This window comes from Perognathus longimembris, chromosome 15 (assembly GCF_023159225.1).
Source record: "Perognathus longimembris pacificus isolate PPM17 chromosome 15, ASM2315922v1, whole genome shotgun sequence".
NCBI lineage: Eukaryota > Metazoa > Chordata > Mammalia > Rodentia > Heteromyidae > Perognathus > Perognathus longimembris.
Window position 1 is genome coordinate 12,377,287 of NC_063175.1, and position 20,825 is coordinate 12,398,111.

At 39.9% G+C, this 20,825-nt stretch overlaps 1 protein-coding gene across 2 annotated transcripts in view; it reads left to right on the forward strand.

Moving 5' to 3' along the window:
* The window catches only part of Magi3 (membrane associated guanylate kinase, WW and PDZ domain containing 3), a 194,388-nt gene that overhangs the window by 99,847 nt on the left and 73,716 nt on the right, over positions 1–20,825 (forward strand). For both annotated transcript variants that reach the window (XM_048363205.1, XM_048363206.1), the window contains exon 2: positions 17,470–17,586. In XM_048363205.1, coding sequence (XP_048219162.1) covers positions 17,470–17,586 — 117 coding nt within the window. The remainder of the gene's footprint in view (positions 1–17,469; positions 17,587–20,825) is intronic.

The following is a 20,825-nucleotide window of genomic DNA, read 5'->3' on the forward strand; positions in this document are numbered from 1 at the left end:
GGAGCCAATCAGGTCTAAGATCGGCAGGAAGGGGAGGAGTGCGCTGTCCATCAAGGGCGGAAGGTGGGGGGCGGTGTCAAAGCCCACAGAACCGCCTCTGGGTTATAACCAAAGACACTTATAGCAGCTGCGCATTGTTGTTGGGTGCAGCCATCTTAGCTGCACGTGGCCTCAAGACTGAGAAACAGGCAGGGCCAGCTAGTTGACTTCCAGGTGTGCCCCACAGTTCCTCCCTGCTAAGCATGAGCAAGTGGGAGATTTCCTAGATTCCCCTCGGCCATAAAGTCTGGATTATCATATCTGCCTGCCTGCCTGCCTTCCAGTGTCTTAACACCCTAATGTTCTTCTTTGCCCATGGGTAAGAACAACTTTCAATACCTCTAAAATTGACCACACCTCACCGTCTGTGCCCTTTCTACTGTAAGGACACAAAAGACAGACTATGTACCCTGCTGACCCACCTTGCCGTGTGCAGCCTGGGGAGACCCTAGACTCCAAAGACCACACACATCTTTATGTACTCAGCTAGGTTCATTCAACTAAACAAGTGAAAATTTAAATTTATGCCTGTTGTTGTTTTGTTGGATTTTTTTGTTGTTATTCTTGAGGCTTGAACTCAGGGCCTATGTGCTATCCCAGAGCTTTTTTGTTCAAGGCTATAGTGGTCTCCTGTTTTGAGCCACAGCACCACTTCCAGTTTTCTGGTGGTTAATTGGAGATGAGTTTCACAGACTTTTCTGTCCAGACTGGCTTCAGATGGCAATTCTCAGATCTTAGCCTCCTGAGTAGCTAGGATGACAGGTGTGAGACACCAGGGCCAGCTATCCTATATTTATTCACTGTGTTCAGTTTGACTGATTTCCTTTACACTGATATTTCTTCTAAACTTGAAAGTAGTTAACCAGCTGTTTTTATTTATACAGCAAGAGCTTTCCTTTGTATATTATGATGGGCTGTATACTTAATTCCAATTAAGTTCTGGGAAAGGCATAGTGAAACTTACATCATACACTTTACTATGTTTTTTTCTTATACTTCCACTACAGCACAGTAAAGGCATAATTATCTAAATCCTAAACATAGCAACTTGAGTACATTTTAACTACAAGTAGAAAAGCAGATCCATCTAATAGTCATTTCCATTCACTCTGGGATTGGAAGTTGGGGCACAGGAACCTGTTCTTTCTGAGGTTACAGATTTGTTACATAGAGAAATCACCGTGGAGCTTGTTAGGTCATATACGTCTTGCTGTTTGATCTCTGAAACGGTCCCAACTCTAACCAATTTAATTTAAAAAAGCAATTCTACTTATTTAGAATGTTATTTGATATTTTGTGTAAAGTATACATATTGTAAGACAATGAATGTCTATAAGAGTTCTTGTCAATGCTTATTTGTAATTAGAAGTATGTAATTCAGGAAGTGACTGAACAATTTTTGGATATATACTGTCTCCAGGTTTATCTCATCACAGGGATGAATAACAGTGGTTCCCCCCCCCCCATTCCTGTGAGCTACATATCATTTTCCAAGTGGGCAAGTGGGCACTGATATTCATCTTTTTTTTTTCTTTTTGGCAGTCTAGGTTTGAACTCTGAGCTTGCATTTGCTAGAAAGGTTCTCTGCCCTTTGAGCCATGACCTCAATCCTTTTTGCCTGAATTATTTTTCAGGTCAGGTTTTGGATTTTTGCCTGGTGGCCTTTAATGGTGATATTATTTCCTACACCTGCTGTTCATTGAGATGGAGGACATGTTTCTCACTAACTTTTTGTCCATGCCAAACTCCAACCATGATTCTCTCAATCTTACCCTCCTCAGAAGGGGAGATTACAAAAAAAGTCTGCATATCCATTTCTGCATTGGCACTTCCTGACATCACCTTAATCCTGTCTGTACAATCAGAAACAAACACCTTAGGATTTGACTTGAACTATAGGAACTTGCTACAGAGCTTGTCTTTTGGGGTTTATATGAATGTGTGTGTGTGTGTGTGTGTGTGTGTGTGTGTGTGTGTGATGTGTGAAGTGTGTAAATAAGATTTTTGTAAGAATAATTCCATTACTTTTGAGACTGAGACCAAGTTTATAACAAAGTATTACTGGATCTCTCATAATTAATCATCCCATTGCTTCCTTGTCCCCCAAGGAAAGTAAGTTCATCAACTATTGGATGGGAAGTAATTGTAGTCATACATAGTTTTTTGGGCTTAAGTTCAGGTTCTGAGTGCTGATCCTGAGCTTTTCTGCTCAAGGCTAGGGATCTGCCACTTGGAGCCACAGTTCCACTTCCATTGTAGTGGAGTGTTTGGAAATACCAGTTTGAAGGGTATGCATTGTAAAGGTGCTCCATGACTTGGATATGATGCACATAACTTAAGGGGTATGTTTGATGAGCTACAAGGATGAGTTGATAGATGTCTTAAATTATCAGAGACTTTTTCCAATCTAATTGTGATCGATTTATGGCTTTATATAAACCAGTGCCTTACTTTTTAAAGTAAAGATGATACAAGAGTTTGTTAGATGTTCTTGTGTCTGTCCTGTGTCCTCTTTCCCAACTTTAATGGGGCCTCTAGTTTTCTTGCGATGGTCTGTTTTCCTGCGGCTTGGCTGGCTTGAGTGTGGTTTGTGCGTACATCACTGACAATAAAGAAATGAGGGGAAAGAGAGTTTATTAGAAAAGAAGTATGTCAGAGAAAGAGAACATGTGGCATACATATGTCACGGCAGTTTACTCCCATCTTTATCATCTTGGCTGTCTTCAAAAGCAGTCATTTGCAGGGTGCTGGTGGTTCATGCCTATAATTCTAGCTACTCAGGAGGTTGAGATCTGAGGATCACAGTTCAAAGCCAGCCTGGGCAGGAACGTCTCTGTAAGACTCTTATTTTCACCACTCAAAAACTGGCACTGTGGCTCAGTTGGTAGAGCACTAGCCTTGAGCGCAAAGAGGCTCAGGGGCAGCACCCAAGCCCTGAGTTCAAGGCCCACAACCTACCAAAAAAAAGGCAGTAACTTTTTACTTTTTGCCATAAAATAAAATGATGAGTAGATTTTATTTGCTTTTTGTACCTAACACTCGTGTTACTTTGTTAATTTTTTTCATGTGTTTCTTGTTTATTTTTCATCACAGAAATAATATATGTCTCTATAGCAAATCAAAATTGTAACTTTTTCTTTGGGTTTCATTGATAGGACTCTGAGTTACCACTTTCCTTGTATCCTGAGGAAAGACAGTTACATGAAATCTAGCCCAAAACTCATCTATCATTTATTCATTCATTTATGATCACCACTACCATCACAAGAGAAGCAAAGGAAAAAAAAGAGACCACACAGTTTCTTTCACCAAGAAGATGTCATATTCTGGGCTGGGGATATGGCCTAGTGGCAAGAGTGCCTGCCTCATATACATGAGGCCCTGGGTTCGATTCCCCAGCACCACATATACAGAAAATGGCCAGAAGTGGCGTTGTGGCTCAAGTGGCAGAGTGCTAGCCTTGAGCAAAAAAGAAGCCAGGGACAGTGCTCAGGCCCTGAGTCCAAGCCCCAGGACTGGAAAAAAAAAAAAAAAGATGTCATATTCATTTCTCTTCACTTCATCTGTATAAATAATTCTCTTCTTTTTTGAAGGAAAATTCAGAGATTGCTATACCCCACTATTCCTACCCCCAAAAGTAAACTAAGAATTTAAATATGTCTTTATGATGCTGTCATTTTTCTTTCTCTTGGTACATGTGGACCTTTCCATTTCCAATTACATTTCTTTTTTAATTTTTCTGAGTTTGCTTCAAGCATACATTATAGTTATTGCTTGTTTGTTTAATTTATTCTCTTTTTCAGAGACATAATTTTAACTTTGAGTCATAGCACTTCCTTGCAAATCTGTGAGCATTGATTCGCTTTAGATTTTGGCCAAGTTCCAACTACGTAGTATGTTTCTGGAGTCTGCTTCCTATTTCACCAATCCATTTCTTTGCTGTGCTGATTCTTCTAGTGCTGCTTCTGATGCTAATATTAATTGGGCTGTGACCAAATTTATTATGTGCTGGTCTTGGAGCTCTGTCCCTGTTCTCCTTTGTCTTCATAATTCACATGGTTACCAGAATGATTCTTCCGAAACACAGGTTTAGTCATATAACATTCCCATGAAACTTTCAGTGACTGTCAGAAAGCAATATTCTGAGCTTTTAATGTCCTGGGTAAAATCTCTTCCCTGAGCTTACAGACTGTCACTCTAGTTTTATAGTCTCTTGCCCCTCCACATTTTTTTTTTTTTTAAATGGACTTGGACTCGGCCTGATCACTGTCCCTGGCTTCTTTTTACTCAAGGCACTCTGCCACTTGAGCCACAGTGCCACTTCTGGCCATTTTCTATATATGTGGTGCTGAGGAATTGAACCCAGGGCTTCAAGTGTAAGAGGCAAGCACTCTTGCCACTAGGCCATATTCCCAGCCCCTCCACATTTTTTTATACCTCAGTGCAATGCAGGAAGCTGTTTTCCACCCAAGATTGCCCATGGACTCCCCGTCCCCTCCTCCATCCAACTCTAGCCCGAGGTCACTGTGGCATCCCCCACCTGTGTACCTTGTACATGCTTCCTAACCTGCCTTTCCGATTATTTGTTTCTACTTAACTAAACAAAGCACGACAGGATGGCCTGTGGCACTGAGGACAGGGACTACTTTATAATTTTTTTGATGTCCCTAATACCTAGAGAGAACCTGATATTTTTATTCTTTCAGTTTTATTTACTGTAAGAGAAAGAGTAACTATTATCATATGATATTTCTTTTTCCTTTTTTTAAATGGAAATAGTTTTTATTGTAGTCAAGCTGTTGTTTTTTATTTTATCCATGTTTTCTTGTACATAGTATCCTAATCCTCAAGATGAGTGTGGTTTTACAGTAACTCACTCTAAATTGCTATATAGATCTCAATCCTGGGTCTGGGTTTAATAGCCTCTTCTGTAACCTCTTTTTTTTTTTTTTTTTTTTTGCCAGTCCTGGGGCTTGGACTCAGGGCCTGAGCACTGTCCCTGGCTTCTTTTTGCTCAAGGCTAGCACTCTGCCACTTGAGCCACAGCGCCACTTCTGTTCATGTATGCGAGGCAAGCACTCTTGCCACTAGGCCATATTCCCAGCCCTTCTGTAACCTCTTAAAGGCCTGGTCACCACTTATTTCAGTAGTCACGTTAGTGGATCAAGTCAGCCAGACTTGACTTCTCTAGCCTGCTTGTTTGGTTTTAAGCCTGGAGCAGTGCTAAGCTTTGATAATGTGGTCCTGCTTACACAGGCTGGAATTTGAAAAACATGTATTCAGCCAGGGTGGTTTTCCTCCCCTGTCCTAGATTATAGTGCATCTCAATTTTTAAACACTTAAGAGGGGGATCTTTATTGATTTTTAATGGTATGCTTTTTTATTTTTTAAGAAAAGCTTCAATATAGAAAATGATGAAGATGAATTAAAATTCTTCAGTGTCTTTCCATTCAGAGATAGCACATTTAGAATATATTTTTTACATACCTGTGTGTACTACTTCATTAATGGTATTGTGGACTAATGCTGTTCTGTAGCTTCCTGTGTTTCTGTTCAATAAGTGTTTAGACACTATTATGATTCCTTATTGTCATTCAGCAGTTACCTATAGTTGGATATTTGAGTTCCTTGTATATAATGCTGGGATAAACATTCACCTTAAATTTTTTACACTATAGCTATTACCTTGCGAGGATTCTTTTCAGGTGATGTGTATATTATTGATATTTTGCCATAATGTCTTTTAAAAAGTATTTTCATCAGCTATATATGAAATCACTTCATGGTATCTCTAACCAAAGCTACATTTTTGTCATTCTCTTCATGAACCAAAGATTCTCAATTTACCACTCTAAGTTTAGGTCTGTCCTCTGAATTTTTTCATACTCCTATCCACAACTTATTTGGCATTTTAAAAAGTTTACTTTATTATTATTATAGAGGTGTTATACAGAGGTTTACATTTTTATGAGTCAGGTAATAAGTACATTTCCTTTTATACAATGTCATCTTTTTCTTCATTCTCTCTCATCACTTCCTCCTATCTCCATCCATGAGTAAAATAGTTCACTTTCATCAATGTCCAGGGTGCTCTACTACTGCTGCACTTTTTATCATTTTTCCTTGGATTCTGTGGCCTCCTCTAGAAGTGAATATACCATATATAAAGTAAAGAATACAGAATTATCAGAAAAAGAAAAAAATTAAAAAGTCTTTTATTTCCCTATCTTAGCAGTTTGTTTCAATATGTGTATTATTGTATATAACTATGAAGAGGCATTGAATATTTATGATTCTCTCCTAAGACTGTCCTTTTTTGGTTTCACTGTATGTGAGTATCTAGAATCCTGTGTAATTTATCATATCCCAATGTGTTCTAGACTTAACTTCCACATATCGGGGAGAACATGCGCCATTTGCCTCTCTGATCTTGGCTTACTTCACTTAAAATAATTTGTTCTATTTCCATCCATTTCCCTGAAAATGGCATTATTTTATTCTTTCTAATACCTGTGTAAAATTCCATTGTATTTAGGTACCACATTTTTTTGGATCGACTTACCTATTGTGGGGCATCTGGGTTGTTTCTGTATCTTGGCTATTGTGAACAGTGTGACATTGAACATGGATGTGCAGGTGTCCTTATCATGTCTTGGATCATGGTGCTCAGGGTAGATGCCTAGGAGTGGTATGGCTGGGTTGTAGGGAAGCTCTGTGTTTAGTTTCTTGAGGAACCTCCAGACTTCCCAGAGCGGTTGTACTAGTTTATGTTCCCACCAGCAGTTCAGTGCAGTAGGGTTCCTCTTTCTCTGCATCCCTGCCAGCATTTTTTGTTGTTTAAATTCAAAATGCTGGCCAATCTATCTGGAGTGAGATGGAATCTCAGGGTTATTTTGGTTTGCATTTCCTTTATGGCCAGGGATGATCATTTCTTCATGTGTTTCTTTGTCATTCTTACCTCTTCTTCTGAGAAGTTTCTCCTTTGCTCCCTTGCTCATTTAGTAATTAGTGTATTAAGTTTTGGAGAGGTTAGTTTCTTGAACTCCTTGTATATATTGGATATCAGGTCGCTATTTGATGTATTACTGGTAAAGATTTTTTTTTCCCAATTCGTTGCCTGTCTTTCTGGTTTACTGTTTGACATTCATTTTTACAGGGAGTCTGTCTCATCAACATCTCAAAACAACCTTCCTAAGTGGTACCTTGATTTCCTTCCTCTTACCCAAGCCTCTTCCTTTTCCCTTTTAAAGTGAAACTCAAATTGTCTACAGCTAACCAAGTTGAAAGCCTTCGGTGATATTTTTGTCTTTTCCTCTGAATCTTCCTGTCAGATTTATCATCAAAGCTTATCTATCATTTTATTCAAACAGAAGTCTCAGTACTTAAGCTATACCACAGTTTCTCAGACTTCTTTTTTTTCTTTTGTCAGTCGTGGGGCTTGAACTTGAGGCCTGGGCCCTGTCCCTGAGCCTCTTTTGCTCAAGGCTAGTGCTCTACCACTTGGGCCACAGTGCCACTTCTAGTTTTTTTAATGATAAATTGGAGATAAGAATCTCATGGGGGCTGGGGATATGGCCTAGTGGCAAGAGTGCTTGCCTCATATACATGAGGCCCTGGGTTCAATTCCCCAGCACCACATATACAGAAAATGGCCAGAAGTGGCGCTGTGGCTCAAGTGGCAGAGTGCTATCCTTGAGCAAAAAGAAGCCAGGGACAGTGCTCAAGCCCTGAGTCCAAGTCCCAGGACTGCTCCCCCACCCCACCCCCACCCCCAAAAAAAAGAATCTCATGGGGACTTTAATGCCTGGGCTGGCTTCAAACTGCAATCCTTGGATCACGGCCTCCTGAGTAGCTAAGATTACAGGTGTGAGCCAGCAGTGCCCAGCTATCTCAGACATTAAAAAAAATATATTCTAATGAATACACCATGTAAGTCTGAACTTTCCAAGATTTGATCCGATTTCTACATTTAATATTTAATATCATTATACATGTGGTTAAAATAATTCAGAAATATTGCCTGTAAAGCTATGCTTAAACTTTGCGCTTACTTTGTTTGGTGTTTTGCCCCCAACAGGAATGAGTCATCTAACAGTTTTCAGATCAAACCTTGCTCTTTCCAGGGAGGAGGTTTGAGATAGTGTGGGGGTATTTTGCTGTTTTGGTTTGGTTTTTGGATTCTGTGTACAAAGCTGTCCAAACCACAAGTTCACTTAGGGTAGAATTGTTACCCCAGTTTTTCTCCCACAACATTTTAGAAGTCACAGACGGAGTCACTTTTTCAAGTGACCTTTGAGAGATTATTGGACAGTGACAACTGACACGGTCAGTTTGAAGTAGTATCTCAAGGAATCATCATTTAGTTTTCTCACTTTGCTGTTCCCACCCACCCTTAGCTGTGGTGTCAGATACCTTCCCAAAGAATGATGGGCTTGGGCTAATATGTCTGCTCTAGCTAGTACTTGATGTTTTTTCAAAATAAAATAATTTGTTAGATTCTTCTGTAATCTGAGGCTTTCAAATTTTTACAAGGAAAGATGACTTTCTTTTCTAAGGGCAGTTTTTTATTTGGAAACCCTCAGCATACCTGGGTCTGTGCAGAGAGCCTCGTCTGTCTCCTTTTCTCCTTTCGTGTAGTGAGGAATTGCAGTCGCCTTACCTGGACAGTGCTGTTCCTTTCTTTGTGCAGCACTTGGCCCATCCCTTGTACATTCTTGCTTAAAGCCCATCCATGCTAATTGTTTTTTTTTAACTTCAGTCCTTCTTGGCTCTTACCACTAGCCCACGGAGCCTCCAGCTTGATGAAGATGGTAGATGGCCTCCATATTCAGACATATGAGAAGGTAGAAAGGAGGAAAGGAGCTAGAGCCAAGGGCAGTTACAAATTAAGATGAGAGATTAGTTGCTCGGAGCTTTTTCTATCTCTGGTTCCTTGGTGTTGGAAATGTTTGTACTGTGTTATGGGGACTGGGGGCAGTGGTTTCATTTGGTTCCCTCTGTCTTGCAGTGAGCAGGCAGTGAGTTAAGAAGTCACCCATTTTGATAGGTGCATCAGCATGCACCTTTCTGCTCTGTTACTCTGATCTGCATCTTTGACATACTTTTGCCCGTTGACATTACAGTTAAGAACCTTTTGCAGAAGAAAATAACTACTTGGCTACTGCATTCTTCCTTTGGTCTTGCTCTGTCCCCACCCCCATAACCCATCTGTAAGCAACAGATATCTATGAGGGTCTTCCATATGTTTTCTATGCAGACTGCAAAACACACAAGACTTAAAGAGTTGTTTGTCACTTATGGGACATTTTTAGACCGCAGGCTCAAAGTCCAGAAGTCCCAAGTTAGGTCTGGCTACTTGTGCCAGTAAAGAGACATTGTGAAAGGCAGAGAAAGGTTTATTGCATGGCAGCACTTCAGTCTATATCAATCAGCCATCTTCAATGGTACAGACATTGGCTTCAGAATATATAAGGGGACTGGGGCAGGAGATGAGGAAGGTATGACAGTCCCAGGCCATAGGTGTGGCCTGGTTGACTACATTAGCTCAGTTTTTGTCCCTGGAGGAAGTCCAGAGAAGTTATTGCTTTCACTTGAGAGAAAGGTTTTGTCTTTTGCCACAAGATAAAGAAGGAGATGGCACTGCTTGCCTCAGGAGCAATTGCCTCATGTCACAAGATGTTGTCATGAATCCATCTTCACTGGAGCCCAAGGAGCAAAGGAACTGCATTAGAGAGTAGCTTACATCACAGGGTGTAGATAAAAAGTTGGGGGACTTAGTTAATTCACAGGGCCAAGAAAAAACATCTATCTTTTCAGTTGCCTTATATTCTTTCATTGTGATCTCTGTTATTTAGTGTTTTTGGAGTTGCTATTTGAATGGGCAGAGTTAAACTTTTTTTCCTTCTATTTTTTATGTTTTCTCTTTATTTTGTTCTGTGTGGAAGTGTCACCTGAAAGACTGTCTTACGGTTTTTTGAGCAGATAAATTTATGTGGCCATGTTTCATAAACATAATTTTAAAAATCCTTCCACACATGTTGGTTAAACTAGAGATTAACAATGGAAATAGGAAGTACTTAAATTACTTCATTTGTTGAATGAATGTTGATTATCCTTGGAGTCAGATTACTTTTGACATGTGATATAATTTTTCTACCCTTTAACCATCTACTTCAGAAAATTTCTGAGGATTAGCATAAATTATTATTTTGTTTGTTTTTGGTGCCAGCCCTGGGTTGCTTGTATTCAGGGCCTGGGCACTCACTGTTTCTGAACTTTTGTACTCAAAGCTAGCACTCTACTACTTGAGCTATAGCTTCACTACCAGCTTTTTGGTGGTTAATTGGAGATGAGTCTCATGGACTTTCCTGCCTAGGCTAGCTTCAAACCATGATCCTCAGCTCTCACTCTCCTGAGTAGCTAGAATTTCAGGTATGAGCTGCCAGCACCAGTAGCATAAATTATTTTTTAAAGCTACCAGAGAAAAAGATACTATTAAATCATTCCTAGAATAGTGGTCAATTCTGTCAGCCTATCAGTTTCTATTGGAACACAGAGGTTGGATGGATTAAACCAGGGAGCCCCTTTAGTTACAGCATTACTTCTCAAATGGCCATCTCTTATGGGTAAGACTTCTAATCAAATACATCTTTATTCCCTTTCAACTACCTCTTATCAGCTGTTAAATTCTAGTTACAGATCTTCCACCTCAGGTCTTGGACATGACTTCCATTTGCAAGCACTACTGAACATGGTGATTCTGTTTCCAGGGAAAGTGACAGGGCACAATGGATGGCTTGTACCTTCCTGTCAGAAGGCTGAAGCATTAGTGCTATGACTCAGGTATTGATCTGCCAAATAGGCATTCATTATCTGGCTTTATGACAGGCTTGTTAATGATTCCTAGTGTGGATGTCACAAAGCAAATATTGCTAACAGTCCCAGGACAGCACTTCTAAAATACAGGTTTTAGAAAAAAAATATTACATCTATATAATCCCATCAATTAGAAAAGTGCCAGTTTTGTTATTCCTTATTTTTTCCACCCTGTTCTGCCAAGGTTCCATTTTGCTAAATATTCCTGGTATACTTTTCAAAAAAAATTTTTGATGATTTTGCTCTGTCTCATCTTAAGCAGTAATTTAAATTTTATTTTTCAAATGTAGATTCTATAACTTATAAATGGCTGTGCTTTAATTTAGGTACAGTGAAAATAATACTTTCTTTGAAGCCAAATAACTAAAGGAAAACCTACAGATACCCAATTTTATGTAAAAGTTTTACAAGTTTTTTTTATAATGATCTATTACGTCAGGCGTCTTTTCTGCGTAGGACCTTTGAAGGGTACAGCTTGGGTTTTGTTTTTGTTTTTGTTTTTGTTTAGTGCCAGTCCTGGGGCTTGAACTCAGGGCCTGAGCACTGTCCCTGGCTTCTTTTTGCTTAAGGCTAACACTCTACCACTTGAGCCACAGCGCCACTTCTGTCTTTTTCTGTTTATGTGGTACCAAGGAATTGAACACAGGGCTTCATGCATGCAAGGCAAGCACTCTGCCACTAAGCCACATTCTCAGCCCGAAGGACACAGTTTGTACCCTTCAGTGTAATAGTACATTTTACATGTATTTTATGTTTTTACATGTGTAATTTTACATTTCACACGTGTGTGTGTGTGTGTGTGTGTGTGTGTGTGTGTGTAAGTATGTAGCATGCATGCCAGCCGGTGATTGATTTCAAGGCCTGGAACTCTACCTTCCTGTGTATGGCTGATGCTCTACTGCTTGAGCCACACCTCTAGTCTGACATTTTGCTGGCTAAGTGGAGATGGAGTTTCATAGACTTTTCTGCCCAGACTAGTTTCAAACCTCAATCCTCCAGGACTCAGTTTCCTGAGGAACTAGAATTATAGGCAGGAAGCCCACTGGTGCCTGGCTCATTTTCACTTCTGAAAATACAAAAATGATGAAGAAAAAAGGATATATGGAAGTTATTTAAAATGCTCTAGTAATTATACCCTTCAATCATACTTCAAATATTAGGTAAATGTTGTAGCATGACTTTGTTTTATGTATGCTTTTTTTCATTGCTTATTTGCATATCCCTCAGGTTGTTTCAGTTTGGGTTCACACTTACTATTCTATTTTGTAACCTGCATATTTTCATTTAAAATATATCAGATGTTCAAATCATTACTTTTAATGTTGGTACTTTGAGGTTAACTGTGTCTCTGAAGGCAATAGTTAAGGCATTTTTCTAAAGTAAATTTAATTTAAAACATCATCTTGATATCCACTTTATTTAAAATGTTATGTGTTTAAGCCAAGGCTTTAATCTGTCAGCTATTTGGGGGGGTTCAGAGATGACTAAAGCATAGCTCCTGACTTCACACCTGCTTATCCCATGTGAGAGGCAGCCCTGAGCCTAGCACAGGGAGAGCAGAGGGAAACATGACTGGCATTCTGCAGTGGTCTTGGCTTCAAAGGTCTTGGTTTCTTGGTGGGCTTGTGGTCAAGGTGCAGGCTTTTTGCTCTTAACAGTATTTATGTGGACACAGCACCCCATGGCACCAGGTAGAGTAGACAACGCTGAAACCAGTATAAGAGGAGGCGATGGGAGGGAAGGGCACTGACCATACATTAGCTCATTACCCTCAGAAGTCAGTTTCCAAGGAAGAAATCAAGCTATCCCTATTCGCAGACGACATGATCTTATATCTGAAGGACCCAAAAAACTCAGTACCCAAACTCCTACACCTAATAAACCAGTTTGGCAAAGTAGCAGGATACAAAATCAATCCACAAAAGTCAGCAGCTTTTCTGTACACCAGCAATATAGAAACAGAAAAGGAAGTCATGGAAACAATTCCATTTACAGTAGCCAAAAAAAGAATAAAGTACCTAGGGATCAACTTAACCAAGGACATGACGGACCTATTTAATGAAAACTACAAAAATCTAATAAGGGAAATCAAAGAAGACACAAGGAGATGGAAAGACCTCCCATGCTCATGGGTAGGCAGAATCAATATAGTGAAAATGGCCATATTGCCCAAATTGTTATACAAATTCAATGCAATACGTATCAAAATCCCAGCCACATCCTTCACTGAAATAGAGAAACCAATCCATAAATTCATATGGAACAGCAAAAGACCTAGAATAGCCAAAGCAATTCTAGGCAAAAAAAGCAGTGCAGGAGGTATCACAATACCAGACTTCAAGCTCTACTATAGGGCCATCATAACAAAAACAGCCTGGTATTGGTATAAAAACAGACCAGAAGACCAATGGATTAGAATTGAAGATCCAGGGCTGGGAATATGGCCTAGTGGCAAGAGTGCTTGCCTCCTACACATGAAGCTCTCGGTTCGATTCACCAGTGCCACATATATGGAAAATGGCCAGAAGGGGCGCTGTGGTTCAGTTGGCAGGGTGCTAGCCTTGAGCGGGGAGAAGCCAGGGACGGTGCTCAGGCCCTGAGTCCAAGGCCCAGGACTGGCCAAAAAAAATAATAAATAAAATAATAATAATAATAATAATTTTGTATTGCCTTCACAAGGCCATCATAACAAAAACAGCCTGGTATTGGTATAAAAACAGATCGGAAGACCAATGGATTAGAACTGAAGACCCAGAAATAAAACCGCACTCTTACAACCAACTGATATTTGACAAAGGAGCTAGAGACATACAATGGAATAAACATAGCCTCTTCAACTACTGGTGCTGGGAAAACTGGGCAGCCATATACAGAAACCTCAAAGTAGACCCAAGCCTATCACCATGCACCAAGGCCATCATAACAAAAACAGCCTGGTATTGGTATAAAAACAGATCGGAAGACCAATGGATTAGAACTGAAGACCCAGAAATAAAACCGTACTCTTACAACCAACTGATATTTGACAAAGGAGCTAGAGACATACAATGGAATAAACATAGCCTCTTCAACTACTGGTGCTGGGAAAACTGGGCAGCCATATACAGAAACCTCAAAGTAGACCCAAGCCTATCACCATGCACCAAGATCAACTCAAAATGGATCAAGGACCTCAATATCAGACCTGAATCCTTGAAACTACTGAAGGACAGAGTAGGAAAGACACTAGAACTTATAGGCACAGGAAGGAACTTCCTGAGTAGAGTCCCAGGGGCACAACAAATAGGGGAAAGACTCAACAAATGGGACTACTACAAATTAAAAAGTTTCTGCACATCTAAGGACATAGCCACCAAAATAGAAAGACAGCCAACGATATGGGAAAGGATATTTACCAGCACAGCAACAGACAAAGGCCTGATATCTGTCATCTACAGAGAACTCAAAAAACTAAGCCCCTCCAAGCCCAATAAACAAACCAATTAGGAAATGGACAAAAGAGCTAAAGAGAGACTTCACAGGAGAAGATATAAAAATGGCAAAGAAACACATGAGGAAATGCTCAGCATCCCTGGTAGTAAAGGAAATGCAAATAAAAACAACCCTGAGATACCACCTCACCCCAGTTAGAATGGCCTATACTCTGAACTCAGGAAACAACCAATGCTGGAGGGGCTGTGGGGAAAGAGGAACCCTTCTCCATTGTTGGTGGGAGTGCAAATTAGTACAACCACTTTGGAGAACAGTATGGAGGTTTCTCAAAAAGCTCAATATAGAGCTACCCTATGACCCAGCCATACCACTCCTAGGCATCTATCCTAAACAGCAAAACCTAAGATATCAAAAAGACATTTGTACTTCCATGTTTATCGCGGCACAATTCACAATAGCCAAAATATGGAAACAACCCAGATGCCCCTCCACAGACGAATGGATCCAAAAAATATGGTACCTATACACAATGGAATACTACATAGCGATTAGGAGTGGTGAAATATTGTTATTCGCAGGGAAATGGTCAGAACTCGAACAAATAATGTTGAGCGAGACAAGCCTAGAACACAGAAATCAAAGGGGCATGATTTCCCTGATATATGACTGTTAACAAAGGGAGACGGAGAGACAGTAGAGACCAAGTCTATGAATACTATATATGTTCTTGATACATTGTATATTGTATGTATGTCTACCTGACCTAGAGAAGGGATAGAAAAACAGGACGTAAGATATGTAAGATGTGTACAAGAAATGTACACACTGCCCTACTATGTAACTGTACCCTTTTTGCACAACACCTTGTAAAAAAATTTGTGTTCAATTAATAAACAAAAAAAATAAATTAAAAAAAAAAGAAGTCAGTTTCCTCTGGATTGAGTACCTTGGCCTCAGAGAGGTTCCCTCTGAGCCACCAACTGTTTTCTCTACATCTTATACTGGCCACATGTCTGAGAGTTTTTAAGAGAAATAGCTGTTTCATCACGTGCACAATACTGATTAGTCAAGCAAAGCATAAAAACAAATAAAGCATACAGACTAATGTTTCATTTGCAGATAATTTAAATATAGTGAAGGAATTTTAGTACTGCATTCATGTGGAATTCTGCATGCAATAAAGGGTTAGGCAACTAATTTTCAGATGTCAGACTACTTAAGATCCAAAAGTTTTTTCTCTAGCTAATGCCTCCAGTTTTTCTTATTGTAAATGCATTAAAGAAGAATAAGCAAGAAAAGGAGTGAATCAGGGAAAGTAGAGGGGGACAAAAAGACAAAGGGGAGGAGGAGCAAGAGAGACCTTTTTAAGGATCCTAGAGCATGTATACAGCAACAGACTTAAGTTGAAGTTCAGTGATGCAGGAGTCAAGGCAATAGATAAAATGTAGCCTGTGTACTTACAGAGGTCTCTTCCAGAAGTCTGTGGTGAGTGGACATACCACTTTAACATGTCCTCTTGCCCTAGTGTGTAATCTGTAACTGACAAAGAATGTGACCCCCTATTGGTGGGAAACACCTTCCTGATTACGAAGTAGAAGGGGAAGTATTAGGCAGAAGATGACAGCATTGCTTGATTATTTCAACCTGTGTTTTTCTAAGCTTCAAGTTGGAGAATACCAAATACACTTGAGACTGGACAAGAATTTAAATATATAGCGGGCTGGGAATATGGCCTAGTGGCAAGAGTGCTTGCCTCGTATACATGAAGCCCTGGGTTCAATTCCTCAGCACCACATATATAGAAAATGTCCAGAAGTGGCGCTGTGGCTCAAGTGGCAGAGTGCTAGCCTTGAGCAAAAAGAAGCCAGGAACAGTGCTCAGGCCCTGAGTTCAAGGCCCAGGACTGGAAAGAAAATTAAATATATAAATTATTTTTAAAAATTAGTGTGTTCTTGCTTGCTTGTAGTGAGAGTGAGGCACTTAGAGGATAATGTAGAAATGGACTTTGTAAAGTATATCTGTGTGCTGGTTGTGGGGATCTGAATTCCAGGCCTGGGTACTGCCCCTGAGCTTTTGTGCTCAAGGCTGGCACTCTACCACTTGAGCCACAGCACCACTTCTAGCCTTTTCGTAGTTAATTGGAAATAAGAATTTTACAGACTTTCCTGCCTGGGGTGGCTTTGAACCACAATACTCAAATTCTAGCCTCCTGAGTAGCTAAGATGATAGGTGTGAATCACCAGCACCTGGCTTAAGTATACTCTTATAGATTGAAAGTAGACTGGAAATAATGAGGTGGCATTTGAGCATGAATACCACATTGTTAACTTATGGGGAACTAGACCTGAGTTAGCTGATGTTCTTTCAAGTTATTGTTAGAAGGTTCTGCTCAACCTACCCACCCCTGGAACTCTTCTTTCAGCTTGGAAAGACTTGTAAGAGCTCATACATAGACAGTACACAGAAAGAGAGACAGAGGCACAGGCAGAGGGGAGGCAGCGGAAAAACTAGCCCAGCCTAGTGTGCCCATGGTGACAGTGAGGATTGGAGATGCACTCCCTGGAGCCACACACTGTAACCTTGGCCAAGTGACGAAACCTCTCCTCTTTACAGTTCATATAACCTGCTGCAAAGGTTGTTGTGAGGAATGGTCAAAGCATATGTGTGTATTATGCATCTGTACTGCTACTAGTGCTGAAGTAACAGTTCCAGTCATCAGTAAAATTAGGCCCACATTATACTGTACTACATAATTTAATCATTGTACCTGTAATAACTTGTTACCTTCTTTTTGTTTTGATTTCGGGGCTGGGGATATGGCCTAGTGGCAAGAGTGCTTGCCTCGTATACATGAGGCCCTGGGTTCAATTCCCCAGCACCACATATACAGAAAATGGCCAGAAGTGGCGCTGTGGCTCAAGTGGCAGAGTGCTTCTTGAGCAAAAAGAAGCCAGGGACAGTGTTCAGGCCCTGAGTCCAAGCCCAGGACTGCCCCCCCCCCCCAAAAAAAAAAATTCTGTGATTTCCTTTCCCATTAACAGGTGGTTTAAAAGCATGTGAGTCACTAGCTTCTATATTTAAATGGACATCTAACAGCTATGTTTTCTTTCTTTTTTTTTGTAGGCAAAGTCATTAATAAAGATTTGCGACATTACCTCAGTCTTCAGTTTCAGAAAGGATCAATTGACCACAAATTGCAACAAGTGATCAGAGATAACCTCTACTTGAGAACCATTCCATGTAAGTATGTGATAGAATGAAATATCCTTACTTAACTAACTGAATGTGTAGAAATTATTCAGGAGAGGGAATGTGGTTTAGAGGTACAGTGCTTGCCTGGCATGCACAAGTCCTGGGTTTGATTCCTCAGCACCACATAAACAGAAAAAGCTGGAAGTGGCACTGTGGCTTAAGTGGTAAAGTGAGCAAAAAGAGCAAAAAGAAGCTAGAGACAGTGCCCAGGCACTCAGGACTGGCAAAGAATAAAAAAAAAAATTAAAAATCATTCAGGAGAGCATCTCATATGAAATTGGGAAGACCAACTTGGTGAGTAAGAATGGAACAACAAGCTGGCACTAGTGACTCACACCGGTAATCCTAGCTACTTAGGAGGCTGAGATCTCTGGATCACGGTTCAAAATCTGCAGGGGTAGAAAAGTCCATGAGACTCTTATTCCCTGTTAACCATTCAACAAAAGCAGCAGTGCTAGCATTGAACAAAAAAAATCTCAGGAATAGTGCCCATGCCCTGAGTTTAAGCCACAGGACTAGTAAGTGCATGCACATGCATGCACACGTGTGCACACACACACCAAACAAAATTGGATAAGAAGAAAAATTTTGGAGAACTTAAGTTTACTTTATAAAATTAGAATTAGAAGATTCTATATTGTGACTTTTAACAAATTGTCTAGAATTTTGTTTTATTTGGTGTCTTCCTTTAAAATGTTTCCATATTTATCCTAATGGTTCTATAGTTTTATTTAATATTCTTCATTTTCCTCATTTATTTTGTTTTTGTCCTATTAGAAATGTTAAATTATGTATTGATATCTTCTTTCTCTGTATATATAATTTGACTTGAAGTAGCATCTTTTCACTAGCAGCAAATGATGGAAATCAATCAGCATAGTCTACTCTGCACCTGTTTTTTTCATTCTTGCCCTGTTTTTTGTGTGTGTGCACATGCATGTGTGTGCATGTGTGGTCCTAGAGTTGAACTTGGCCTGGGCACTGCTCCTGAGTTCTTTTGCTCAAAGCCAGCATACCACTTGACCACAGTTCCACTTCTTCCTTTTTTGAGTGGTTAATTGGAGTTAAGAGCCTCATGGACTTTTCTACTATGGCTAGTTTTGAACAATGATCTTCAGATTTCAGCCTCTTGAGTAGCTGGGATTACAGGTGTGAGCCACTGGTTCCCAGCTACCCTATTTGTGATACATGAATTGTATGCACCTTGCAAAGCCACTCATGACTGTAATGGCTTCCCTTTATAATCACTGACTGGTTGTTCTATAAATACATTTTTCTCTCTCTCTCTCTCTTTTTTTGCCAGTCCTGCGCCTTGAACTCAGGGCCTGAGCACTGTCCCTGGCTTCTTTTTGCTCAAGGCTAGCACTCTGCCACTTGAGCCACAGTGCCACTTCTGGGTGTTTTCTATATATGTAGTGCTGGGGAATCGAACCCAGGGCTTCATGTATACGAGGCAAGCACTCTTGCCACTAGGCCATATTCCCAGCCCAGTATATGTTTTCTCTCACCACCACTTCATTTTTTTTTTCTTGAGCAATTATGGATGTCTAAAGTTAAACTAAACTCCTAAGTTCTATGAAGTTTCCAAGGAAAGGTTACAGGATTATCTTAACAGTTTGTGGCCTTCAAACTTCATATTGGTTTGAGTATATATTTAAAAGTCTGTGGCTCATGCATGTAATATTAGCTGCTTGGGGTGGAGAAATTGGGTGGTTAGTGGCTAAGGGCAGCCCAGGTAAAAAGTTCATGAGATTCCATGTCAACCAGTTCTGGCTATTCAAGAGTCTTAAGATCAAAGCCAGCCCAGCTAGATAAATTTTCAAGATTCTTATTTCTAATTAACCAGCAACAAGCCGGAACTAGAGGCATGGCTCTAGAATGGGAGGAGAGCCAGCCAAGAGTGCAAGCCCCTGAATTCAAACCCTAGTCTTGGGCAGGAAGTAGAGAACTGGGTGATCCTATCATATAAGCTACACAGGAAACAAACAGGAAGATCACTGCCCAGGCTGATCTGGGCAAAAAAGCATGACCCTGTTCTAAAAATAATGAAAGCAAAAGGAGCTTGGAAGTGGCTCAAGTGACAGAGTACCTATTTGACTTCAAACCCAAGTAATACAAAAAAAAAAGTCTGAGAGAAGTCTGATTTTCATTTCAGAGGTATGGAGTTATTCGTTCTTTGTTAAAACAGAGTAATAAAAAGCTATGCCTCCTAAGACCTGTCTCTGTACTGTCTGCTATCACTGTCACGTGGGTCGTTTTAAGTTACTTTATTGTCCCAGTTTTATAGTTTCTCCTCAGTGTGAAGTTTTGTCCTTGAGAGGAGCTACAATTATAGTTTCAGTTCATAGTGTCCAAGCAGCTGTACCTCTTCAGATCTTAATAGCTTCACTCAGCTTTCTCACAAATTCAAATGCTTCTAAACCTCTCTGAACCTAAAAGCTGTTAGCACACTGAATGGTCACATATTTCACAATGTACAGAATTTAATAAAAAGTTACTAGATGTGTAGCGGGCACCAGAGGCTCAGAGGATTACAGTTCAAACCAGCCCAAGCAGAAGAATCTTTGAGACTATCTCCAAATGTAACTACCAAAAATCCAGATTGGAGGCATGGGTTAAGTTATAGAGTGCCAGCCAACTCAGCAAGCTGAGTAAGAGAGAAGCCCTAAGTTCAAACCTCAGTACTGGAAAACAAAATTACTAGACATGTAAACATGCAGGAAAATGTCATCATATAGCTTTTCAATTTAAAAATTAGCTGATAGAAAAAATAATTAGAAATAATACATGATATGGCATTGTTATACGAGGAATTTTAGTGCTATTACAAATATGCTCAAGGATTTAAATCATAGTCTGGATACAATACAGAGAATATACAAAAAAAGTAAGTTAAGCATAAAATTCATAGGATATACTTAAAAGCAGGTTAGGAACTTCAGAAAAAGATGCGTGTATGTGAACACATAGAAACTAATCAAATAAGCTATCAAATAGGGGAGGGCATAGGAAGAACCAGAAGAAATTGATTTATCACCATGGTAAACAACCAGAAATTGGACAAGATATAAGTAACATCTGTTTCTAGATAATTGAAATTTAAACAGAACTGTGATCTCTTCATGTTGAGCTATGGCACCCTATAAAGCCAAAGTGAAAGAATGCAGAAAAAATACTTGGTGGGTAAAATTGTTCTAAATTTCATGCAGATAGTAAACATACAAATC